The sequence below is a fragment of the Phyllobates terribilis genome, unplaced genomic scaffold (assembly GCF_046119375.1).
Source record: "Phyllobates terribilis strain yellow unplaced genomic scaffold, ASM4611937v1 Scaffold_8__6_contigs__length_399053987, whole genome shotgun sequence".
Taxonomy (NCBI): Eukaryota; Metazoa; Chordata; class Amphibia; order Anura; family Dendrobatidae; genus Phyllobates; species Phyllobates terribilis.
This window is the reverse complement of record NW_027362768.1, coordinates 316,010,239-316,037,523: the sequence shown is the minus strand read 5'-3', so window position 1 is coordinate 316,037,523 and position 27,285 is coordinate 316,010,239. Positions and strand designations below refer to the sequence as shown.

At 43.9% G+C, this 27,285-nt stretch overlaps 1 protein-coding gene across 3 annotated transcripts in view; it reads left to right on the top strand.

The window, feature by feature from the left end:
- Nucleotides 1–27,285, top strand: part of DCP1A (decapping mRNA 1A) — a 61,446-nt gene that overhangs the window by 3,818 nt on the left and 30,343 nt on the right. For all 3 annotated transcript variants that reach the window (XM_073644562.1, XM_073644563.1, XM_073644561.1), the window contains exons 4-5: nt 15,524–15,590; nt 26,299–26,425. In XM_073644562.1, coding sequence (XP_073500663.1) covers nt 15,524–15,590; nt 26,299–26,425 — 194 coding nt within the window. The remainder of the gene's footprint in view (nt 1–15,523; nt 15,591–26,298; nt 26,426–27,285) is intronic.

Genomic DNA, 27,285 nt, shown 5'->3' with positions numbered 1-27,285 from the left:
TATGTAATTGTAGGGACAAACATGAATGTAAATACTTTTATGCCCAAACATGACAAAAGAATTCTTGTTAGGGACAAACATAAAAGTAATATTAAAGGTCACTCCATTTGACTGCAGATTTGTGATTCCTCACATCGCGCATGAAGAGAACTCTCTTGGAGTGGGTGGTCGTGACCGCAAGTATGCGATTTTCATACTTCCGGTCACATTCCAACTAGACGTGTGCGGCCTCACTCAATGCAAGTGTATTGAGCGAGGCCTCACACGTCTTGTTGTCATGTGACTGCATGTATGCAAATCGCATATTTGCAGTCACGCTCCCGACACTGGAGAATCCTCACAGCGTACAGTGCGTGTGATGTGAGGACTCGCAAGTCTGCAGTGACATAGTGACTTGTAGCCTAAGGCCGGACATACCCTTTTAACTATATAATGTGCTTTCTGGCTGACGAACTGGTGAAGTGGCTTAGAAGGCTTTAGGTTAGTGGCACAAAGTTAAAGCGACAGGTCGGTTACACTTGCAAGATAAATCCAGAATGTATTAAAAAAAAAAAACAACCCCAAACTCCTAAAGACAATATCAAGCATAACAGCTGGAGGAGTCACGCAGACCCCCAGGATCCTACCACTGTTACTAATTTGTCACAGATGACACCGGTGAGATCACGCAGATCCCACCGCTGTCACCCGTTTTTCAGGGGAACATAACTCCGCTGCCTCCAATCATCAGGACAATTACGCAATTGGCTAATGAGTAATGGACGAGGCAGCGGCTGCTTCCACTACTAGGCCGGTTATTGGGGAACTCGCAGTCAGCGTATGGTATATACACCTCCGATTCCAACCCACAGAATGTATATATTATACACACATACCCCGGTATTGTCACTGCCAACTCCACAATAACGCCAAAAAAGGAACCACTACTGGCTACCACCACCAATCGTTTATACAGGCCGATTGGACATCCTTTACAGGTAGCGTATGGCTTCAGGTGTGCGGTTTACAGTGCAAGAGGAACTGAGCTATTACATTTTATATATTTAATCCAGAAAAAAGGTAGGTAGTGTTTATAAAAATGTACAAAGATGATACAAAATAAGAACAAAACAATACGGTATATACAATTACATAGAATAAAAAGGATAACAAAAGAAAATGACTAAACCTGATGTTATAGCAATGGCTCAGAGCTTAGCGGAGGGAAGCACTCTGATTGGAAAGTGGATCACCCTCACAGCGGACTATCACTTCCAGAACAAAGACAGAGACTGAAACTTTCATTTTTAATAGCTTAATGCTACTCCCATATACCTCTGTTTGATGAGCTCATGTGGGGGCTGGTTGTGGGATGTGCTAGGTCTTTCAGAATTTTATGAGATCTTATGAGACTTTATGAGATCTCCAACTTACAGGATATCTTCACCCATGCAGGTCCAAGGCGGTAGCCCTTGTTTACTATCGTGATTTTATTTTTTTATGGAGATGAAACATGACATGTATAGCCTCATCCATTGAACCAATATTAAGCTGGAGGCGTTCTAATGGCCCTACAGTGATGTGAGTGAATGCGTGACGTTTGTCCCTTCGCTACGATGCCAAAAATATATCTCCCATAAATATCAGATCGATGCAAAACCCCCAATATGCATATCTGGCCACTGGAGACAGACTGTTTAGCTGTGTGCCCACAATGCGTTTTTTAAGCGTCTCCGCAGCGGCAAAAACGCATGGTAGAAGGTCTGCCATGTCCCCCAATGATAATCTGCATGTGCTGTGCACATGCTGCGGAAATTTACGCTGCGGATTATCATTGCGGAAAAAAACGCAGCACTACCAATTATTTTGCGGAAGCGCTGAGTTTTTGCTGCCATTGACTTGCATCAGATCGCATGGATTATGCATCACTGTATATGTAGATGCGCGTTCCATGCTTTCTAATGTGCGGATGGTACCTGGGTGTGGAGGAGAGGAGACTCTCCCCCGGACCTGGGTACCATAGAAAACTGCAAAAAAAAGATTAAAATAAAAAATATATATATACTTACCTTCTGGCGGCCCGCGGTGCGCTCCTCCTTGCTTGCCGGCAGTTCGCGATGGACTGAAGGACCTGCGCTGACGTCATAGTCATGTGACGGGTCACAAGACGCTGACATCAGCAGGTCCTTCAGTCTACCGCTGCCGGTAGCCGGGACTGAGGGAATCAAGACTGCGGAGGCCATCGGAAGGTAAGTATAGATATTATTTTTTATTTTTAACCATTCTTTAGGTCACACTATATAAATCCATGCCGTTTGCATGGATTTATGTTGTGTGACCAAGTTGACAAGCACTTTCCAAGTGATGCTAAGATCACTTGGAAATTGCTTGTCAACCCGCATGCGGAAATGCATGTGAAGAACACTTCACATCTGCATGTCCCTGGCAGGAAAACGCATATACAATCCACATGTACAATCCGCATGCGTTTTTTTCTGCCAGGGAGATGCAGAAACGCTCAGAAAAAAATCCGGAGCATTTCTGCATCGTGGGCTCATAGCCTTTAACTGCAATTGTCGTCTAGTTTTTCTTTGAAGAGCACAAGAGTTGCTTCTGAAGGTGTTACATTTTCCACTTCTCTGTCTCTTGATACACTGCACAAAAAAATAAAGGGAACACTTAAACAGAATATAACTCCAAGTAAATCAGACTTCTGTGAAATCAAACTGTCCACTTAGGAAGCAACACTGATTGACAATCAATTTCACATGCTGTTGTGCAAATGGAATAGACAATAGATGGAAATTATTGGCAATTATCAGGACACACTCAATAAAGGAGTGGTTCTGCAGGTGGGGACCACAGACCACATCTCAGCACCAATGCTTTCTGGCTGATGTTTTGGTCACTTTTGAATGTTGGTTGTGCTTTCACACTCGTGGTAGCATGAGACGGACTCTACAACCCACAGAAGTTGCTCAGGTAGTGCAGCTCATCCAGGATGGCACATCAATGCGAGCTGTGGCAAGAAGGTTTGCTGTGTCTGTCAGCGTAGTGTCCTGAGGCTGCAGGCTCTACCAGAAGATAGGCCAGTACACCAGGAGACGTGGAGGGGGCCATAGGAGGGCAACAACCCAGCAGCAGGACCGCTACCTCCGCCTTTGTGCAAGGCGGAACAGGAGTAGCACTGCCAGAGCCCTGCAAAATGACCTCCAGCAGGCCATAAATGTGCATGTCTGCACAAACTGTTAGAAACCGACTCCATGAGGGTGGTAAGAGGGCCCGATGTCCACAGATGGGGGTTGTGCTCACTTCCCAACACCGTGCAGGACGCTTGGCATTTGCCACAGAACACCAGGATTGGCAAAGTCGCCACTGGCGCCCTGTGCTCTTCACAGATGAAAGCAGGTTCACACTGAGCACATGTGACAGGCGTGACAGAGTCTGGAGACGCCGTGGAGAGCGATCTGCTGCCTGCAACATCCTTCAGCATGACCAGTTTGGCAGTGGGTCAGTAATGGTGTGGGGTGGCATTTCTTTGGAGGGCCGCACAGCCCTCCATGTGCTCGCCAGAGGTAGCCTGACTGCAATTAGGTACCGAGGTGAGATCCTCAGACCCCTTGTGAGACCATATGCTGGTGCGGTTGGCCCTGGGTTCCTCCTAATGCAGGACAATGCCAGACCTCATGTGGCTGGAGTGTGTCAGCAGTTCCTGCAAGATGAAGGCATTGAAGCTATGGACTGGCCCGCCCGTTCCCCAGACCTGAATCCGATTGAGCACATCTGGGACATCATGTCTCGCTCCATCCACCAACGTCACGTTGCACCACAGACTGTCCAGGAGTTGGCGGATGCTTTAGTCCAGGTCTGGGAGGAGATCCCACAGGAGACCATCCTCAACCTCATCAGGAGCATGCCCAGGCGTTGTAGGGAGGTCATACAGGCAAGTGGAGGCCACACACAATACCGAACCTCATTTTGACTTGTTTTAAGGACATTACATCAAAGTTGGATCAGCCTGTAGTGTGTTTTTCCACTTTAATTTTGGGGGTGACTCCAAATCCAGGCCTCCATTGGTTAATAAATTTGATTTCCATTGCTGATTTTTGTGTGATTTTTGTTGTCAGCACATTCAACTTTGTACAGAACAAAGTATTCAATGAGAATATTTCATTTATTCAGATCTAGGATGTGTTATTTGAGTGTTCCCTTTATTTTTTTGAGCAGTGTATTTATCTCAGACTTTGGGTCTTTTCCCAGCAACTCTCCCTGCTGTAATTATCTGGTCGTTGCAGGAGGCCCCTACTTCAAAGGAGATGGAAATGTTAGCTCTGTCATTTCTCTTGTTTTAATTAGTCCCTCTGTTCCTAATCAATCCAATATGTTCAATGTGAAGGCCTACTTCAGTGGAGATTGAAGTGTCAGCTCTTCTTCCTTCTCTGGAGATGTCTTTATGTATTTACATTTTACTCAATGACAGACTGAAAAAAATCTTAAATAATGGAACTGTGGGGTAGGACTATGGACTGCAATCTTCGCTACTTACTGCTATACTGTGATATCACAGTAAATAGTATAAGCAATCAGACGATCGCAGGTTCAAGGTTGAAAACATAAAAATAACATTTGGTATTGCAGTGGCCATAAAAGTTTGGTCTAACTAAATATAAAGGGAATCAGCCTGTATGCAGATGTGTTATTGGCTCTATTCACACAGCTTTGTACCTTGTGTTCTAGACACTGTTCACGTGTCACGGGTATATCAAGACAGTCGCTCTGGATCCGGCTGTAGAAAGCTTGGCATTTCAGACGCCTTCTTGATCCTCTCATCTCTGTAGTGTAGTGATACCCTTCTTCCTTTAGGACCCAGCAGCGACCTCCTTCTTCTGCTGCTAATTGACACACCCTTGCCTGGTAGTTAAAAATTGTGTGTCTGCAGAGAGTCGCCGGTGATAGTTCTATGTTCCTCTATGCATGCCTGGAGCACTAGTAGTCGGCTAGGGTCTTCTTGGTCTTCCCTTGGAGGATAGTTGGCGTTCTCTCTGGCGTCTTCTCAAGCTAAGTGTATCCCCTTTGCTTGTTTACCTTATTATCTTTAGTTACAGTGGGGCCTGACTAGTGTTCACCCCGTCCCCTTCTTACCTAGGGCCTAGCTCTGGGGACATTCAGGGATTAGGTGTCCTGCTTAGCGATAGGTGCGAAACCTATATAAGGATGATAGGGTAGTCAGGGTGATATTAGATCCGTCTAGGGGTTTCCACTCCCCCTTTCCCTAGTTGTTGGGCTCCCTTCCCCCTCTTCCTGTTGTTGTACACTTGTTCCTTCCCTCACCTTGAGTGACATCACATCACTATTGATTTAGGTTCGCCTCTGTATTGTAAGCACTGTTCACATGCGACCTCAGATCATATATCGGTAGTTGCATCTGGTAAAGTCACTCCAAATGTAAATGATGAAATAAGTGAGTGACCATCTGTTTTACGTCTGTCCGGAGCCTGATAAATGGGGGGTGCCGGATGTCAGACACCATCGATCTGATAATAAGATTGACGATTAGGAGGAAAAGATTGCCGGCTTCATTATCGCTACCACGGATAAATGCATCATGGGAAGCGAAGAGTAAACTTTTATTCAAACTACTCGTTTCAGAGCCTCCTAATCCTCAATCCGTAGTTCCAGTGCTTACTGTTTTAGAAACCGGTGGGCGTAGCTGCAAACTTCAGAACCACCCAATGTTTCAGTGTTTTGCCAGGATAGCACAGCGGGTTTAGGTAAGTGAATCAGCTCACTTACTCAAATGCAGGATCACTGATCTGCACTCTGAGCCCTTTGATTTATTTTTTTTATCTCGATAATGGGTTTGAAGCACACACAGAACTGATGTACCAATGAAGGAAACGCTCTTCTGTGCTGAATAGAAACCAAACATGTAGCTGCTGGCAACACCACTCTGCTGTCTGCAGTTCAGTGTTCCTTTGCAAATAAGTGTATTAATACATTCTACACAGTCATGGCCGAAAGTGTTGACACCTTTGAAATTGTTTCAGAAAATGAAGGATTTCTCCCAGAAAATTATTGCAATTATACGTTTTGTTATACACTGTAACACCAATGCCGGCACCCCTGCATGGTTCCCCTTCCCCCTCAATGCAGAGACACCGATATACTCACCGTCCCGGCCACGAGGTGAGCTCCCCGTCTCCTGCATCCTGTCCTTTGCACGCCGCACAGGCTTCCCAGCATCGCGCCTAGTGCATGCGCGCTCCCCTGTTCTTAAAGGGGCAGCATGCACAGTTTGTAGATGCCCCCCAGCCAATTGCTCGGAGGCATCTTGTATATAAGGCACCCTCCCCGGTTGGGAGGTGCAGAGCAATTTCCTCCTAAGCATTAGTTGAATAGTCATTGCCATCTAGTTGTCAGGTCTCTTGACCCTGTAGGTATCCTGTTAGAACCCGCTTCCCTGGTCCTTGTCCCTGAGTCCTGATACCGCTCCCTGCGGTACCTGAAGCTGCTCCGGCGGTACCTGAACCAGTTCCAGAGACCCGTGTTGTCTGAACATGAACCTGTCCCAGTATTCCGTGTTGACCAGTCTAATATACCTGTATCCGAATCCTGCCTATCAGTGACTCGGAGTCCTTGTATGTGACTGCAATCCTGACCCCCGGGGTCAGCAGCTGAAGTACCGGGGACTGCCTAAGAATGGTACCTGGCGGCTATCTGCAGCTCAAGCCTGACTCCACCATCAGGAGCTCCAGTGAAAACCAGGTAGCCGCTTAGCTACGCCTCTCCTAGTTGAGCCCGGCCCTGTGGCACAGTGGGTCCATGAACCCTGTGCGTGACATACATATGTTTTATTTATGTGCATTGGAACAACACAAAAAACAAAATTGTTGGCACCCTCAACTTAATATTTGGTTGCACACCCTTTGCCATAAATAACTGTAATCAATCGCTTCCTATAACCATCAACAAGCTTCTTACACCTCTCAACTGTAGTTTTGGACCACTCTTCTTTTGCAAACTGCTCCAGGTGTCTATTTGAAGGCTCCTTCTCCCAGCACCTATTTTAAGATCTTTCCACAAGTGTTCAATGGGATTTAGATCTGGACTCATTGCTGCCACGACTCATTGCTGCCACTTCAGGACTCTCCAGCACTTTATCTCCATCCATTTCTGGGTGCTTCATCAAGTATGTTTAGGGTCATTGTGCTGCTGGAAGACCCATGACCTAGGATGCAGACCCAGCTTTTTGACACTGGACACTACGTTGCGACCAAAAATCCTTTGGTAAGCTTCAGATTTCATGATGCCTTGCACACAGTCAACGCACCGAATGCCAGAGGCAGCAAAACAACCACAAACTTCTTTGAACCTCCACCATATTTGACTGTAGGTACTGTGCTCTTTTCTTTGTAGGCCTCCTTCCATTTTCGGTAAACAGAATGATGTTCTTTACCAAAAAGCTCTATCTTGGTCTCATCTGTCCACAAGATGCTTTCCCAGAAGGATTTTGGCTTACTCGCGTACATTTTGGCAAACTGCAACCTAGCTTTTATATGTCTCTGTCAGCAGTGGGCTCTTCCTGCGTTCCTTCCTTAGCGTTTCATTTCATTCTAGCGTTTAATTTCATTCAAATGATGATGGATAGTTCGAGCTGACACTAATGCACCCTGACCTGCAGGGCAGCTTGAATTTCTTTGGAACTTGATTGGGGCTACTTATCCACCATCCGGACTATCTTGCGTTGCAACCTTTCAGCAATTTTTTTTCTGCCGTCCACATCCATGGAGATTAGCTGCAGTGCCATGAGTTGTAAACTCTTGATTATGTTGTGCATCGTGGACAAAGGAACATCAAGATCTCTGGAGATGGACTTGTAACATTGAGATTGTTGATATTGTTCAACAATTTTTCTTCAAGTCCTCAGACAGTTCTCTTCTCCTCTCTGTTTTCCATGCTTAGTCACAATGCAAAGATTGACGTTTTTAGCTCTGTACCGGTAAAATGAATCTCCGACCAATAGAACCAACGAAAATAAGTGTAGAGAATTTTAGACCTAAAATGCACAAAACAAAATAATACGTAAAGGAACAATTTGTTTCCCTTTATAATGTTAAAGCTTTGCTCGCTGTGGCCGGACATTAGTCTGGGGTTGAGTAGGATTTGTAGGTGGGAGCTTCCCGGCACATGCGGCTCGTGATGCTTCTGCTCTCTGCATTGTAGATGCCACAGGCGGTGACATTGGTGAAACACAATGTCTCTTTATGTCTCCGTATGACACATGATAAAGGGGTTTAAACACTGTTTCTATGGCAGCTGAGCTCCAGGCAAGCTGCAAACCGGGAGCTGAATATCTAACAAGTGAGTGACGCTCTCACTGCATTTCTGTGTATAACCCCAGTCCTGTTTGTTGATTTGTGCCGCATCATACAGAGAAGGAAAATCTCCAACAGGAGATTTTGGAACATGTTTTCTTGCCCTTTTTTTTTTTTCTGTTTAGTGTTTATACCAGTTTTCGTAACTAATTGTTAATTTGTCAGTCTCCGTCTCCTTCTCCGTCTCCGTCTCCTTCTCCGTCTGTCACGGGTGTGTCAGAAGTAACAGACAGTTTCCCTGCAGTTGGTTGCAGGAGATCTCTACATTTGGCATTACAGACCTCTTCTTAGAAGCTGTCTCTCTAGGACCCAGCGGCTACCTACCTCTGGCTAATTAACACCCTGGCCTGGGTTAATAAATACCTGCTGTCTGCCAGGGGAGGTGCCGGCGCTACTCACATTACCTTTTGTGAAGGCTTTTGTTCCAATGACTGTAATGCATTCAAAGAGAGGAAATATATCGACCCACAGATCCAGGGCCAGAATATCATGGGGTAAATGGAGTAATATTACTTGGTGCCTTTTTGTTGTGGTTGTCACAAATAATGACACCCCCCTTCCCCATTCTTGATGGGCACAAGTCCCAGTGGTAGATATTCCATTGGTGTCTAATACCCTTGATCAAGCTGTGGTTACATTACTAGTGGTGTTAGTATTGTGATTGGGTGTAGTTTTTTTAGATAACCCTGCAGAAAAAAAATTCAGGAGAAAGTCTGTCCCTGTATGAACGTTACACACAAGCTTCTGTAGGGCTTTGAGAGAGATTATTATTTTTTTTTTAAAACGCCAAAGTCTGGGTCCCAATTGTTTTCAATCGTATTCGGGTACAGTTCTGGTACCCAAACTGAACTTTGGAATAAAGTTTGGGTCTGGTACTAGAACCCGAATTCCCACGGGTCCGCTCATCCCTAGTCATAAACTTTAACCGCACTCAAATGAAAGAAAACAGCCTTTTCCTGGCTTAAACGAATAGCAAGAAAAATAATCCTTCCACTGTGTAGGCAAAGGAACGATACGGTCTCACCCATGCAACAATACAGGCGCTGCTTTCAACTCAATTTGGACTGCAATTGGTCATTTTTCAACTCCAACATGTCAGACACATCTGAGCCAAAACAGCTGAATTTTATAGGACCTGCAAGACCTGAGTTGGAGTGTATGGGAGCGACCTTTCCCACTCCAAGCTCTTTTAATCGCTCCCTAAGCCTGGACCCATAATCCAGTCCACTAAAAATGCTCTCAGTAACCTGTTACTGGAGCTCTCTATTCTGGGATCTATATCACCAAGGACAAGCACCTTGCTGACACATACCATGCCTGCCAGGACTTTTATCTCCTGCTTCCCTCCACTTCTCTCTGACTTTATTTTAATAAAATCTGTCTACCCTCCTGGTTTCTCTCCTTTGATAATGTCATTTGTGCTTGATACTAGTAAGTGTGTTGGAACAGACCATTCCTTATTTTGCGTTTGATAACTTGGAATAGTTTCCCCCAGTGAATTTTCCATGTCTTTATGAAATGCATATCAGCACACAGCCAGGGAGGTGAATTTTGGCAGCTGCACAGGAGGCGCTGCATGTAGAGAGCTTTTATTCAGCTCTAGGAGGTAAAACTAAACATCGTAATATTTTTGTTACTGTAAATAAGTCTTGTGTCCTCCAGATAAGATATTGTGAATGGAACTGCATTGGTTATAGAAATCCAAATCCACACTAATGCCGTTTCAGCATTGTCGGAGCTGGGTCTCCCAGGGCTTGCGTGACTTTGTCATGTGAGCCCTGAAGCCAGTCAACGGCCCCTGTTGGGCTGCTGCTCCCACTTGTCCCAGGTTAGTCCGCAGGAAGTGAGAGCTGCTGATTGGCTGCAGTGCTCACCTGGCATAACAATATCATGTGAGCCTGAGATCCCTGGAACGGCGCTGGTGTACGGGAGGTGAGTGTTATTTTTATTTTACAAGTAGGATGCTTACTTTTAAAGAGATTGTCGAGGTAGTGACCAAACTTTTAGGAAAAATAAACCCAAAAACATAATTGCTGGGGGCACGTCAATATCTAAGGGTGATAAGAATATGCACGTGCCATGCCAGCAACATAACTCCAAAATACATCTGAAAACAAGAGACAGAGGGAGCTTTTTTGATGAAAGTAGAGAAATATTTATTAAATATTATAATACACCATAAAATTCATAAGGAGTCCATAGAAAAGAGTAACAGGCGATGTGTTAAGCAAAGAGCAGACCCCCCAAAAAAGAGTAGTCAGCCCTGGGTAAATGCTGTAGAATAGAGCAAAAAATGTTTATGGCACGACCAACAGTGAGCACATTTAACACCTGGCCACATAAAGGCTTATAAAGCAAAAAGGGGAAGCAGATAATACTGCTATAGTACATCCACATTACATCAGAGCCAAGGATATGGCAGGTCACAGGTGAGAAAACATGAAAATGCAGTATGCTGAGAAGTGCAATATGAAAGAACATAGATAGTAAAACACTCACCCAAAGGCTGAGAACCCCCCCAATGGGGATGTAAGGGTGCAAGGACACCTACCCAACGCGCGTTTCGTGTGGACAATGCGTTGCTTTCTCAAGGGATAGTACTACTCTTTTTTTGGGGGGTCTGCTCTTTGCTTAACACATCGCCTGTTACTCTTTTCTATGGACTCCTTATGAATTTTATGGTGTATTATAATATTTAATAAATATTTTTCTACTTTCATCAAAAAAGCTGCCCCAGTGACCAAACTTTGTTGCCTTAGTGGACATCTTTGTTGTCTTACAATTCAGAACAAAACTGCCGCAGAACCTCTTTTTGAAGAGAAAGTTGAAGCTGCTCTTGTCATTCTCAGATCCCGCAACATTGAAAGACTAGAGTTCTGCCAATCTTTTTTTCTCTCCACTCTATATTATATACTAGCACACGCATGTGTATGTTTGTTATATAATTTTCTTTATTTTTTTCCCTAGATCGTTAGAGACAGCACCTCTGCATGCTTGTGTTGTGTTCTTTTTTTTATTTGTATGTTTGATCCGCCATACGATTCTAGAGAAATGGGCCGAGGGAATCGTTTGTGCGTCGCCCCCTTGTTTAAAAACCATAAAAATTAGCACCAAAAAAAAAAAACAGATGGCAGATTTGCACCTATGGGATTTTTCGGGGGGGGGGGGGGGTGGGGCGACCTGTACGGACAGCCCCTGGATGTCACATCCAAGCCGTTCGTACGATGTCCATGTCATCCAGGCAGCACGTCTTGCATATCGGTTTGCGGAATATTGCGCAGTAATGCTATATTGTCATGCACACAGTGTTCCTTGCACAGAGTTGCTGGCGAGCGGGACGTCTCTTTGTTTATATAGTTGCTCATTTCACATGTGGATGTGTCTAGGAAGCAGCCAGGATGGTTGTATAGGTCGTACACGAGCGCTTCATATGGCGGATCTTCTGTGTGCATTGTCGCTGTACATTCTGACATTGCAGGCTTCTGCTGGAATTTGTATGACTCCTTGCCAGCAGCACAGAAGGAGCCTCCAATGTTGGCAGACAAAGGACGATTGGGGATCTAGTTCTGGGCTTAGCTAGTCAGCTCCTGGCATTCATTATCTCGCTGCCCATTAAGCTATCGCTTTGCGTTCTTCGTCTTCTTCTTTTTTTTTTTTTTCCCCCTCTTTCAACTAGCTGAGATGTGAAATACTTAGCTGCATTCTGCCCGCTAAACGGACGCTGTGTACAGTAATTATCCACATACGGAAACCGTCTGCAAATGTATCTCATAGTAAAGTCCTGCACACTAATAGCGCCATTTTCATGGTTGTCAGATCCCTGTATGGACCTTCATCCAGCTGTCCTCCTCCCAACAGTCAAAATATCATATGTCTGTGTGCAAGTGGATCTACAGTATAATGTGTGTGTTATACATTGTTTTTTGCTAAAAGGTTAGGACCCAATTCACAATTTACATGTTTTTTTGTTGCCTTTTTTCTTTGTCTTAATTGTATTTTTTTTTTTTTTTTCCCCCCCGACACATTTTTCAGAAGGGCATAGCCGCTATTTTACATTGATACAAGTAATAAATAAAAAGTAGTGGACCACCTCTTTTAAGTGTAACATTTTACATAAATGGGGTTTTTGCACCTGCGTGAAAATGGCATGTTGTTTTTTTTAATCTAATATTCCCCCTACAAATCCACCACCATGATTGTACTCCTATGAAGCATAGCCGATTCGGACTGTAGAAAAAAAGCAGATCTTCACTGCCCCATAGTATATTATTGGTCTGAGTGATATCCAATAAAACATCGGATAGCACTCGTCTGAGTTATATACGCTTGTGTGTGTGCTAGCCCTACGGGAGGTCATCTTCTGAGTGTGTTCTTAAAATTTGCTCCTCTTTATTAGGGAAAAAAAACTATCTGGAAGGAAAAAAAACTGCAGCTTCAACCCCCCATGGGCCGTAATGGCGAACGAATAAGTCATGAAAAACTATTGAGGAGCTTATGTTGTGCCCATAACAGTGATGCTATTATAATGTCAATACATATCTGCTAAATGGATGTAGTATATGGCCAATGAACGCCACTGCTCCCAGTTGAAGGATCAGCTAAGCCATCGTTGGGTCTATCTCTCCCGACTCCTCCAAATGTAGGAGCGCTCGCCCTATCGCCGGATTATCACACCGAATCCTTTTCTCTTCGGACGTCATCTGTCAGAAGATAATCTGGAGGCCCCCCCCCTACACATTAGACCTTCAGCCGATATTGGTAAATTTGACTGATGTCTAATCTGTTCGGGGAACTTTAGACATGCATCACAGACTCTGTTAGTCTTAAAATGTTGGGAGCGTTTTTGAGATGGACATCAAACAGAGGTCTTACGCTGGCCATGCTCATGGGATAGCGGTCAGCCTAGCATTCAGCTGATGGCTAACTTTCTAGACTTTCCCATACAGATGATCGCTCATCCGAGTGTTCACAATTTTTCATTTATATGAGAGGGGTCCGACATCTCTGGCAGTGGATTATTTCTCAAGAAAAGAGAAGGATCAAGCTGTGAACTCCCCACTGCCCGATCTTGCAATGTTCTGTCAGAGGAGAGTCTGGATGCCCCCATACTCATAGGTGGATACCACTAAAATTGTTGGGTTCGGCTGACTTTCATCTGTGTATTGACTCAAAATAAACATGGCCTTACTAGCAACTTGAAGTGGGATTTGGGTTATTGGGGTCTGGACATTGCTTATCAGCCAGGGCTGAGGGCTTTGTGTGAGAGCAGAGGAACATCTTGTCACGTTGTGTGAGAGCTGAGGAACATCTTGTCACGTTGTGTGAGAGCAGAGGAACATCTTTCGTTTGTGGAGGTACTTCTCAGCCTCATTGTCTTGACAACGTCATCACTTAGTATGATGGCAGCGTGTAAACTGAGATTCTGTACACGTGAGGAGAAGACACGATAAATAAAGGGGCGGATTGTAGCCCTCAGCTCTAACGAACAACCTCAAGTTACATTGGTCGTTCAGGAAAATTAATATGGAAAATTACGAAATTGATCCCAAGCCTGAAATGAGAAAAATAATTAACTGATACAGATATATTAACTCCTTACTTGTAAAACTAAGAAAAGAGCTTTAGAAAACTGTAAATCTATAATTAGGACAGGAGTTTCTTCAGTCTTGGACCCCAAAAAAATAACGGAGTTGCCCTCACCTGGTGTCCAGAAGAGAAGCTTGGACAAGCATAGGTAGATGGCGGTAAAACACATACTGTACAGAGGAGCCACTACACATCCAATGGTGCATGCACTCTTGTAATCGTGAAATGCCCATGCTGACTGGCTGGATCTTTCAATAACGCAAAACAAATTGGCAGGACCAGGTCCACCAGCGTGAGGGAAGACCTCCTTCTCTGACCTCTATAAGGCGTTGTGGCAAGTTGACATCCCTTTACGTTCACACTGCCCATAGGCACTGGAATATTCTGACTCTGCTCTGCAGTTTGGACTACCATGGGTCTTCATTCAGTTTAGACCTTAAAGGGAACCTGTTACTCGATTCATGGTGTCCAAACCACGGTCATGTTTGCAGCCAGGTATATTTTTCTCTGAAATGTTGCCGTGTTTCAGACGGTGCGTAGTTTTGAAAGACACCTGGAAACCATCAGGGAAAGCGAGACGTTTCTGGCTCCACCTGTGCTTCTTTTCCCAGCACCACTTAATATGTTGGGAGTTTTTCCTGGGCCGGTCATTAAACACAGGCTTTAAGCTGGCCATGCTCAATGAGATAACTGTGTCCTATATTCACACACAGGAGGAGACACCTTTCGATAAATTAGATTGGTAAGTAGTCGGTTGGAGGCTGCACCGGACTAGTTTGGCCTTTTCCTAAAGTCTCCGGATGGCTTTTCAAACTGTTTTCTCTGAAACACCGGAGAATTTCAGGAAAAAAAACAACCCATACCTGGCTTTAATTGTGCAGCCAAATTCTGATTTGAGTTTCCCGTTTTTTGGGCAGCATGAATCGAGTGACGGGTCCCCTTTTTTACAAGGATTTTTTTTCTCGTGCCTCAACCCACCATGGTTTTATGATCATAATCTATCCAGAAACCGCATATTTGTAATATCAAAAATCTTGATTGAGCGGAGTAGGGGGGAAGCATGATTTATTAACTGCATCATGGTTTTTCCAGTGGGAAATATGTTGGACACTTTCTGTAGGCGTCTTTCACGTCAATCTTTCTTATACATAATGTAAATGATCATAAGATCCTGCAAATCATCAGTCTTTCATCAGAATTCAGTTTCAATTTTTACCTACATTGGCACTGGCCATTGCAAACTGGGCCTTTAGGGCACTGAATGTTTGTAGCCAGGCAGGAAGAAGCCACCGGATTGACCTTCTCCATTGCCAGATGCTCTCAAGATCATGTTTCAAGCTTAGCTGTCTGCAGTGAGAGAGTCTGTCCCTGGTTTGTGCTTCCTATGCATTACCTAATGGGTTCTCTTTAAAATTTAGTTAAAAAAAAAAACCCAAAAAAACTTGTATCTCTTATCATGTGTTCTTGGTGTAGGAATGTGCAGCCTCTGGGTGGTTTGTCGTTATCTGTTGTGGTAGGAGAATGCACATTAGGGATGATAGCAATGCTTATCTTATGTTTTTATATGTCTCTATCTCTTTCAGTGTCCATTTACAGTATCTGGTTTTATGACACGAATGACTGCCAGAGGATTGCAAAGCTGATGACCGAGTGAGTACGATTGTTGAGTCTTCAAAGTTTGATATTTGAGACGAGATGGTCTCTTTCAAGTGACTTGATGCTGCTCAGCAGAGGCAGTCTTATAGGTTTCTACCTAGTTTCTTAATTGAAATATTGCAGCGCCACCACCAGGGCAAAGTGAATGGGTCCTGTGAGATGATCCAAACGCAAAAGCAGAACACATCTTCCAGAGAGAGAGAGAGGGAGAGAGATGGTTGGCAAATGCATCCCGCATCACCAAGTGATGACTATCCGAACCAGGAGACTATGACCGTTCCCTATTAGACTATATAAAAATGTTTTCTGAACTGGACAATTTGGCATATCATGCTCATTTATCTAGGGAGGTAATCACTGCAATACATTAAAATGGCCTGCCCTCTTCTTATTTCAGCCCCTTGATATCTCCACTATTAGATCAGAGAGACAGGGTGGACAGCAGAGTGAGCAGCCTCTTCTTACCTCCTCACCCCTGGTATCTCCAGTATTAGATCAGATAGACAGGGTGGACAGCATTGTGAGCAGCCTCTTCTTACCTCGGCATCTCTGTTATCTCCCAGTATTAAATCTGAAGGATTGGCAGCAGTATAAGCAGCTTCTTCTTATCTCAGTTCTCCTGTCTTGTATCTCTAACATTAAGTCAGAAAGACAGGGTAAAAGCAGTGTGAGCGGCCGCCTCTTACTTCGGCTACTCTTACCACTAGTATTAGATTTGATAAACATGTCGAGAGCATGTGAGCAGCCTTTTCTTACCACTGGTACCTCCAGTATTAGCTCAGATAGACATGGTGAACAGCAGTGTGAGAGGCCTCTTTTTACCTCAGCACCTGGTATCTCTAGTATTAGATCAGAAAGACAGGGTGAACATCAATGTGAGCAGCCTCTTCTTACCTCAGCACCCCTCTTATCTCTATTAGATCAGGCAGGGTGGATAGCAGTATATGCTTCCTTTTCTTACCTCAGCACCTAGTTTCTCCAGTATTGGCACAGATAGACAGGGTGGACAGCAGTGTGAGCAGCCTCTTCTTACCTCAGCACCTAGTATCTCCAGTATTAGATCAGATATTTAGGGTGGATAGCAGTGTGAGCAGCCTCTTCTTACCTCAGCACCTAGTATCTCCAGTATTGGCTCAGATAGGCATGGTGGACAGCAGTATGAGCAGCCTCTTCTTACATGAGCACCTTTAGTAACTCCAGTATTAGATCAGATATACAGGGTGGACAGCAGTGTGAGCAGCCCCTTCTTACCTCAGCACCTAGTATCTCCAGTATTAGATCATATATACAGTACAGACCAAAAGTTTGGACACACCTTCTCATTTAAAGATTTTTCTGTATTTTCATGACTTTGAAAATTGTACATTCACACTGAAGGCATCAAAACTATGAATTAACACATGTGGGATTATATACTTAACAAAAAAGTGTGAAACAACTGAAAATATGTCTTATATTCTAGGTTCTTCAAAGTAGCCACCTTTTGCTTTGATGACTGCTTTGCACACTCTTGGCATTCTCTTGATGAGCTTCAAGAGGTAGTCACCAGAAATGATTTTCACTTCACAGGTGAGCCCTGTTAGGTTTAATAAGAGGGATTTCTTGCCTTATAAATGGGGTTGGGACCATCAGTTGTGTTGTTCAGAAGTCTGGTGGATACACAGCTGATAGTCCTACTGAATAGACTGTTAGCTTCTGTTTTCTTGTCATAATACAAATTCTAAGTAAAGAAAAACGAGTGTCCATCATTACTTTAAGAAATGAAGGTTAGTCAGTGCGAAAAATTCGGAAAACTTTGAAAGTGTCCCCAAGTGCAGTTGCAAAAACCATCAAGCGCTACAAAGAAACTGGCTCACATGTGGACCACCCCAGGAAAGGAAGACCAAGAGTCACCTCTGCTTCTGAGGATAAGTTTATCCGAGTCACCAGCCTCAGAAATCGCAGGTTAACAGCAGCTCAGATTAGAGACCAAGTCAATGCCACACAGAGTTCTAGCAGCAGACACATCTCTTCAACAACTGTTAAGAGGAGACTTTGTGCAGCTGGCCTTCATGGTAAAATAGCTGCTAGGAAACCACTGCTAAGGACAGGCAACAAGCAGAAGAGACTTGTTTGGGCTAAAGAACACAAGGAATGGACATTAGACCAGCTTTATATACCTTCCCCCTGCTGGTACTTCCTGCTGGTGACTTGGATAAGCTTATCCTCAGAAGCAGAGGTGACTCTTGGTCTTCCTCTCCTGGGGCTTTCCTCAAGTGAGCTAGTTTCTTTGTAGCGCTTGATGGTTTTTGCAACTGCACTTGGGGACACTTTCAAAGTTTTCCCAATTTTTCGGACTGACTGACCATCATTTCTTAAAGTAATGATGGCCACTCGTTTTTCTCTACTTAGAATTTGTATTATGGCAAGAAAAAAGCAGCTAACAGTCTATTCATTAGGACTATCAGCTGTGTATCCACCAGACTTCTGCACAACACAACTGATGGTCCCAACCCCATTTATAAGGCAAGAAATCCCACTTATTAAACCTGACAGGGCACACCTGTGAAGTGAAAACCATTTCCGGTGACTACCTCTTGAAGCTCATCAAGAGAATGCCAAGAGTGTGCAAAGCAGTCATCAAAGCAAAAGGTGGCTACTTTGAAGAACCTAGAATATAAGACATATTTTCAGTTGTTTCACACTTTTTTGTTAAGTATATAATTTCACATGTGTTAATTCATAGTTTTGATGCCTTCAGTGTGAATGTACAATTTTCAAAGTCCTGAAAATACAGAAAAATCTTTAAATGAGAAGGTGTGTCCAAACTTTTGATCTGTACTGTATATAGGGTGGATAACAGTGTGAGCAGTCTGTTCTTACCTCAGCACCTTTAGTAACTCCAGTATTAGATCAGATATACAGGGTGGACAGCAGTGTGAGCAGCCTCTTCTTACCTCAGCACCTAGTATCTCCATTATTAGATCATATATATATGTACGGTGGACAGCAGTGTGAGCAGCCTCTTCTTACCTCAGCACCTAGTATCTCCAGTATTAGATCAGTTTATACAGCACATCTTCCTGAACAGGAAGGTAGGAGTCTGCTCATACTGTGACAGTACTTTATTTTTTACTGTTCCAAGTTTCTGGAAAAAGAAAAGCAAAAATTAAATTGTGCAGATACTTCTGTGATGGAAGGAGATCATCTTCAGGTGATTAGGAGTCAGTAATTCCATGTGAACCGAATGAAGGATTCCGCAATGAACCCATATCCTTACAAGTCAGTGGGATGTCATGAGGCTTCTGTACATGGCACCAGATGCTTATGCTCCCAGTCAGGAAGCTCAATTAATTCTGGTAATTGTGTTCGGCAATGCTTTGATCATCTGGAAGGGTAATTTTTTTGCTCTGCAATACATGCTTTGGCTTGAAAGGGCCCTGCTTGCTTCTACATGATAGATGATGCACAACAGATTTTTACAGCTTTCCCCAATTAACTTTGTCCCATCTTCCTTATCCGAATTGGAAGAAATAAATAATAGTCTTGATGAATTATTTGTACCTGATGATATATAATTTATATCGTGCACATGGCACAGCAGATAGAAATCTGTTCCTTCTATAAACTGATCTGTCTCCAGAAGCTGATTCATAGCCGGACACACAGTAGCCAATACTTTTTACACTGACTGCTTTGCAAATTAGTTTTTTAAATAGCCGTAGGGATTTTTAATTTTTCTAAATGATACAAAACACCCAAAGAGTTATTGCCAACTTTTAAGGTCCTCCGCTAGCCTCCGTGTGATCACTTGCAGAATTCTGGGTCCCCAACAATCTCAAAAATGGGGCTCTGAAATGCCCTATAGGAATGGAGGTGCTTGCCACTGCTCTATTCATCCTCTATGGGACTGTCAAGAGTTGGCTGAGCACAGTGCATGGCTGTCGCCAACAGTCCTATAGAAGATCCGTGCATGCAAACCTCTGAAATTCCCCATCGGATGGGACGATGTCCTACGCAGTGGGATTCCTACCAATCTGCAAGTTAACACGGAATTTTAAATGTTGAGTAACGCTTAAAATGTAGAAGTATCCGATTACTTTGTGTGCATCAGACCCAAGTGGAGTCCACGAAGAGGGCTTTGTTATTCCATGACGTTTCTACACACAATACCTTCTTTTGACAATGAACTCTTGCTACCCTGGGTAATTTCACACTGGATCCAAGGCAAATACACACTGGGTTCCCTCAAAGTATTTGTGTCACCCGAGGCCTGGATGCCACAAACTTGTAAGGCTGTGTCTGAGAGCAGGAGGGAGTTTCTCTGGTCATGGACCATTTGCATGCTGCACCTCCTGTCCCAGGCCAGTAGGGGGAGCAGGCTGCCCCTATAAAAACTGGTACTGAGGGCAGGGTTAGAGAGACCAGGACCCGCTTCTGAAGTATCTAGAAGGGTTCCCAGAAGCAGAGGGACAGGTCAGCCGCAGCTGAGGAGTCCAGGAGGCAAAGGAGGAGTGGAAAGTCAGGGACAGAGGCGACGAGAGCCGGTCCTGACAGAGAGAAACTACATAACGGACACTGGGGTCCGAGGCTGTCAGGGTTGCAGGTCCTGCAGCAGAAAACCAACCCGCAAGGGATTTCAGGTCCCTTGGCCAAGAAGCCTGGAGGTTCCGCCACACAGAGGGACCGGTACAGCACGGAGAAGCTACAGGTACCTAAGGCCCGACTCGCAAGCCATACAGGCGTAGTACACGGCAAGCTCAGGGACGTGGGCTATCATACCACTAAAGGGGGAGATAGTCAGCAAGGGCAGAGAGAGAGAACGGTAGGCCTACCCACTCACCCTGACCAGCGGAGCTCGCCCGAATGCCCTCAGACACCCAGGTCCATTCCTACCCTGTACTCCTGGTGGGTCGGTGATAAGATCAGTAAAAGACCCTGGACTGCATTCTTGGACTCTGTGTGGTTACTGCTGCGCCTTCACCATCACCCCCAGCATCCTATTACCTGCCCTGAGGCTACACTCCTCCCGTGGGGAGTCGTACTATTCCCTGCTGCATCCCCAACACCAGCCTCAGCGGTCTGCCTTGCAGCGGCGGTCCTCCCTGACCGCAATCCACGGGTGGCGTAGTCGGACATTTCCTACAGCACATCATAGACTACCACTGGTCTGACCACCCTGAGCTACGGGACCGGGTCGCCACTACTACTCCCAGCATTGCCCTGAAGTCCGGTCTCTAGTGCCCCACGGTGAGTCATATTCATGTCTGGTCGATTTAGGTTCTGAACAATGAGCCCACCATACCTGTTAAAGGGATTGTCTAGGGTCACAAAAACCTATTTTGCGATCATGCTTCTGGGTTCGAACCCTTGAACCTGTGCTTTGTGGCCAGCTTTTCTGTCCACCGAGACACAACAGATACTCCTTTTCTCTGAGTGTTTAGTATCTCTTACACTAAAAAGACTGCAGCAAGGATAGCGGGCGTTTTCATTTACTCATTTGTCTGCCCTGTCACCTTTCGGGTGCAGCTTTATATACCTTCCCCCTGCTGGTACTTCCTGCTGGTGATAGTCTCATTTGGATGTCCAGCCACACTACTGTAGTTTAAGCCAGTCAGTGAAAGACCAGCTAGGGTTTATCTCTGCTGTTTGTTGTTTACCCTGCACCTATCTTCTATTTCTTTTTAGGAAGTAGGTGTCATATTTTGTAACCGTACGTACTAGAGCATTTATTTTGCATTTTGTGGTTTCTTTTACTCACTCTGGGATCTTTCTATCTCAGCACACTTTCCCTTCTGTAGGTAATTTGCCCTCTGCTCTGTCCTCCAGTTCTTTAGGAGGAACGTGAAGCACTCGACGGCCTTTCAGGCAGCATAGGTCCGAGCTGCCATCATCTAGTCTGTGGTTAGGGCTATCTCAGCTTACGCAGGAACCACTAGGGACTGCGGGGTCAGGAGCTCTAGTCTGTACAGGAACCGGCAGGGTCAGTTGTACTTTTTAGTGTCTTACTTATTTTCCTGAGTGAGGTGCTACACTATCATAACATTTGCTTTATTTGTAATTGTAGTCTGGCTCCATTGAATTAAGAGTCGCACCACACACAAAATGTTCTGACGTGTGGTGCCATTTTTGTAGGAAATCGGTCGTGTTTTCTACACCTTGACAACCCTCTTAATATTCTTTTGACACTTCATGTAAACCTACGGACTCAAATTCACAAATGTTCATGTTATTTAAGGCTATGTACACCTTTGCACATATTTTTTTATTTTTTTTGCATTATTTTTTAGTTTTCTACCATTTTGATGCTTCAATAAGTCTTTAAGTCCTTTAATCTACCTGAGTGATCTGCAAAACTGATACAAATGTTAGAGTTCCTGCTCTTCACAGCTTTTTGCTTTCTCCCCTTTTCTCTTTGTTAGACATAGCAGCAGAGAAGGGAAGAAGGATGTACACAGGTTTCCATACAGTGGAGAAAGCAGATATAGTTTCAGAGAGGGCATAGAAAACAGGCTGTGTATATAGAGGAAATAAGTGCAGGATAGAAGCTATGCTGATATAGAAGCTAATGGAGAAAGTAGCATCCTGGATATACACAGATCTCATATCCAGCCTTCATTACTGGGAGAGGCACTCCCAGAAGATGATAATCTGAATCTTGGATTAGGCTGCAAACTGCTTATTAGTCAGTCTGTAAATCATTGAATAAATTAAGATTGTAGACTGAAACTTGGTGCAATTTTATTAACTTAAGGTAAGCCTTAACATATGTAAAATTCATTCTTTTATTGGTCAAAGGTTCCCATAGGCTTTACATTTTAGAAAAAAAAATGAATGGCAGGCCAAAAGGTTGCTGTACTTGGTGTTCTGGGTAGTAACCACATGAAATCATGAAGCCATTGGAACAACCACGGGTGTGCAGAGATCTGCTTCAATGAAAGAGTCATTCTGAGGAGTGCCGATTACCCAGGCAGTTCCCTTCTCACGGCTGCTATCACTAAGGGTGTCCTTGTCCTTCTAACTGCGGTCTTTATTCTTCAAGTTATACACTTCCATGTCATTGTGATTACCTTCTGACTACTCTTATTTATTATACTTAAACCGCGCTATCATTCCGCAGCGCCTTACAGACTGTATCATCACTGTCCCCATTGGGGCTCACAATCTAGATTTCCTATCAGTATGTCTTTGGAGTGTGGGAGGAAACCAGAGAACCCGGAGGAAACCCACACAAACATGGGGATAATATACAGACTCATTGCTGATGTTGTCCTTGGTGGGATTTGAACCCAGGACCCCAGCGCTGCAAGGTTGCAGTGCTAACCACTGAGCCACTGTGGTGTTCTGGCAAGCCAACTAAAGCTGGTGATTGTACCGAAGTCTTTTACACCCGGCCATGGCCACGTGACGGTGGATCCTGATCCTGGGAAGAGCTGATCGGCGGGAATGCCGCATTTCCATCCCCCACGATCTGATATTGATGACCTATCCTAAGATTAGACTATTAGGTAAAAGTTCCGGACGACCCCTTTTTTAAGTTTTATTTATACATTTTCGGTATTTTAGTTTATTATTTTTTTATATTTTATGTCTGCAGAACGCTTGGTCCTAACATTTAATAGATTTGGAAACCATGAATCTGCCAGCTGCCCAGAATGTGGAGCTTGCCAGCAAAACGGATTGTCCTGAATGTATAATTTATTCAGGATTACACTGAAGGGGATATTTGTGAATGGTTTCTGTACTTATCATTGTAAAAGATATGTATTTTCAGTTTCTGAAAGTGTTTTGATGCACTCTTAATTGGTTGCTGAATATATACTGTAGAGTTTAACAAAAAATTTTGTAGGACCATGGTAGGACATTTACGTTAGCCGTGGCCGCTGGACCGGACCAGCGTGATGTGAACGTCCTCGGCTATCACTTGAAAGCCGGCGTCCTGGGCGCCTCTTGTGATTACCAGGCCCCTACATCTTCACGAGACGTTGCTGGGGCTTAATAATCACAAGAGTTGCTCCAAAATGCTGTCAGACGAGTGCCAGCCATGGAAGTTCCCGATGGGTGACAAGGATGCCGGACCATGGATGTCACTTGAGTTATACATTTTAGTATCTCCAAGTTATGAAAGATTGAAATGGTGCAAAAGTAATCCAAGAGAACACAGGGAAATAAAGTAACTTTATGGGGAACCTTGAAAAAGGTCTCGCTTGATGGGGAGATCAAGGGCCGTCCAACCACGGATCTTGTGTTGATGGACTATCCTTAAGATAACACATTAATGGTTCCTTGAGATTGAGTTTTTTGCAAGTCTGGCTGATCGCAGGAGGTTCTGGGGGAGATGTATATACCCAGCCATCCATTACAGTCAGATATATAGGCAGTGCTGCATCTCGCTATTTTTTTACGTTTCATGTCATTGTGGTGCATTAGTGATGTATTTGTCCATGTGTCACTGATCAACTTCACCTGTCTGTGTGCTACATTACATATCCGTAGCCATTGCGCCAGTATAACATTAAAATTGCTAATTAAGTATCAAATGGTAAGTGGAGAAAAGGAAAGAAACTCTTATCTTGAATGTTCACCGAAAATTTGACTCTTCTGTGCAACTCTGTTCTTACTGTCAAAATGCAGGAAATCTCGACAGAACACAAAATATTCCATCTGGTTCACTTTTTTCACTCTGAAATGGGACAGATCCTGCGAAGCCCAGTGATGTCCTTAGGATAGCAGGGCTGTGGAGTCGGTATAAAATGGACCGACTCCTAATATTTATAATAAATTGGGTACAGTAGTTCAATGCAGTTTGTGGGGAATATTTTTTCATAAGAATTTGGGAAAGTTATGAAATGTCCTATAAATGTCTGTCCTATTCCTGATCTAAGGGTCTAGACTTTTAGCTGAGATGAATCTGTGCTACAGTAAATTTATCACTTAAGCATGAGCCATGTTTGAGGGAGTCGGAGGTTTGGCTTACCAACTCCACAGCCCTGGAGATAGGTCATCAGTATCTGATCAATGGGGTCCTGACACCGAGCAGCTGTTAGCAGATCCCACACCTCTGCCGAAAGTACACTGGAGGCCGAACACCACAGTTCTGTGCGCTATCTAGCAGCCATAGCCAATACTGCAGCCCAGCGTCTATTCGAGAGTTGAAAGCCGCAGCAGTCCAACGATTGTGCCCTTATTAGCGGAAACCTCTGCAGTACGAGCCAGAGGTTACCTTACCACTGCTTACAATTCCTTTGTTTTTGGGTTCCACCTTATGGCACATTCAGTGCCCTCACTTTGTTTTCCGTGCTCTTACCACCGCTTACACTTCCTTTGTTTTTGGGTTTCATCTTATGGCACCTTCAGTGCACTCACTTCATTTCTCATAGCCTCAAAATGTGTCCTTAGTAGCCCCAGACCATATGTCATTTTCAATAAATATCATCTAAAAATTAAAGTTTAATCGTACCCATGCCAAAGCATAGAGGTGGAGACGCTACAGGGTAAAGTCAGGCTATCTTTGTGCTGGGTTCCCACCTTTTATATTACTTGATTGGCGACTTATAGGACTGGGCTTGAGATGAGATTTCCTGTCCAATCAGGAGTAGATCGTTTGATATTCCTAGAAGCTCCTCCTGAAGGACCTAGTTATCATTTAGGGTTTCCTTTAATTCACTTCACTCCTGCAAAATCTGAATTGGAAACTATTGTGCAGTCCATCTTAAGAAGGATTCACAACCTTGGTAGACAGTTTTTGGACTTGCAGAAATGGTGACTTGATTGAGTGACACGTTGAGGAATCGTTTGGATGGCATCCTTTGGCGCTACCGGGAGCTGTCCTGTGCAGGACCTCAGACGTTCTCGGCTGCCACTCCACACATACAAAGCTTGTTTTGTTGATTAATGGGGCTTTTATTAAAGAGGATTACAGAGGAGGGATATGACTATGAGTTTAGTAGTGTATTGTCATTGCTACATTTTGGCCTGGGAGGGATTAGCCAGTGAAGCAGAAGCTGCGTTGGGAGGGTCAGATAGGGTTAGTGACGTCTATATTTAGACAGAGTTGGTGAATATTTGGACATCACTTTCTACTGGACTATGTCCAAGATGTGCATTAAAAATAAATGTACATTTTTTTTTTCAACCTGAGGTCGTCTGGTCATAGTAATAATTTTGTAATAATTCTGTTAGCATTTCCAGAAGATGAGACGTGTGTCATACTTGCCCCTATTTTGGCCTAATTTGGAGATTAAGGTTGTTGGTTTATTATGCTGGCATGGTTTACTTGCCCTGTTTTTGGTTTCAATACCATATTAGGCTGAGGCTACACAGCGACAGCTTTCTGCCTATGCACAGTGTACAGATCTGCCAATCAGAAGTGTGGGTGGAGTTTTACAGAGCTCAGCATTCCGAGAGCTGCTAGATCTAAAACAGTGATTTTATCAAAAGTGCAGCAAGCATCCGAGTAAGTGACACATCACTGAAATCAGGGTTTAAATAAAAAATTAAAAAAAGTCATCTTAAACTATTATTTGTTCACAGTGATGAAAAGGCCTTTTTTTGTGGAATTTTAAGCGCATTCGCTAGAATTTTACCAGATATAGCTCGGTTGATATATTTTCCTATGGCATTTGCCATTTGGAAAAATGTTTTATTAATCATTTGATTTATTTATTTGTTTTAATTTAATTTTATTTAATTTTTAATTTAATTACATTTTTATTTTTACCAGAGTGGTGCAACAGGAATCGGGGAGAGGGAAGAATCGGAAGAGCCCTATCGGTGGTACAAATGGCTGCAATCCTGGAGCTATAGATATCCTGGAGATGCTGAGTAAGGCCAAGAATGAGTATGAAAAGGTGACTCCATTTAATTTCTTGTTTGTTCCGAAGTATAGAATTTTCTATTTTCCTTACACTGCAAATTCCCAGGATAGTGGTAAAATAATAATAAATTCTTCCTGCAATCACCACTAGGGGAGCATGCTAAATAACATGCAGCTAATGAGACAAGTGTATAAATGGTATGGAGTAAGCTGTTAGAGTAACCGCCGTTTTTATTTCTTAGATAAATTATCTCATGAGTAATATTCATTCCATGATGGGGCCAGTTTAATATGTTCTAACTGGTGAAAAGTCGTCCTTTTTTTAACCCCTTTCCGACCATGTCAGCAATAGTACGTAGCTGTGCCGTGGGACTTATGGACCAGCTACATATTATTATGCGTGCAGTGATCGTGCCCGCCCACACAAGCGGTGCGGGGCGATCGCCGCCGGGTGTCAGCTGATTGTCACAGCTGACACCCGGTGCTATGTGCAGGGAGCATCATGACAACATCCGGTCATGACAACATCCGGGTCACCAGGACGCAGGACGTCAGTTTGGTCATGCGCAGTGCGCGACCAAAGTAATGTCTCCCCTGTGTGCAGCGCTGACAGGCTGCATGGCATAGGGAGCTGCTGCTCTCTATGCCATGCAGCCGATCAGGCTGCAAAAAGTGAAAGTCCCATAGTGGGACAATGTGTAAAAGGAAAAAAAAAAAAAGTAGAAAAGTGGAAAAAAAAAAAAAAAAAAATCCCCCAAAAATAAAAATATATTGAACCCATAATATTTATTTATTATGAAAAAAATAATAAACCAATATAAGTACACATATTTGGTATCGCCGCGTCTGGAACGACCTGACCTATAAAACTGTCCCACTAGTTAACCCGTTTAG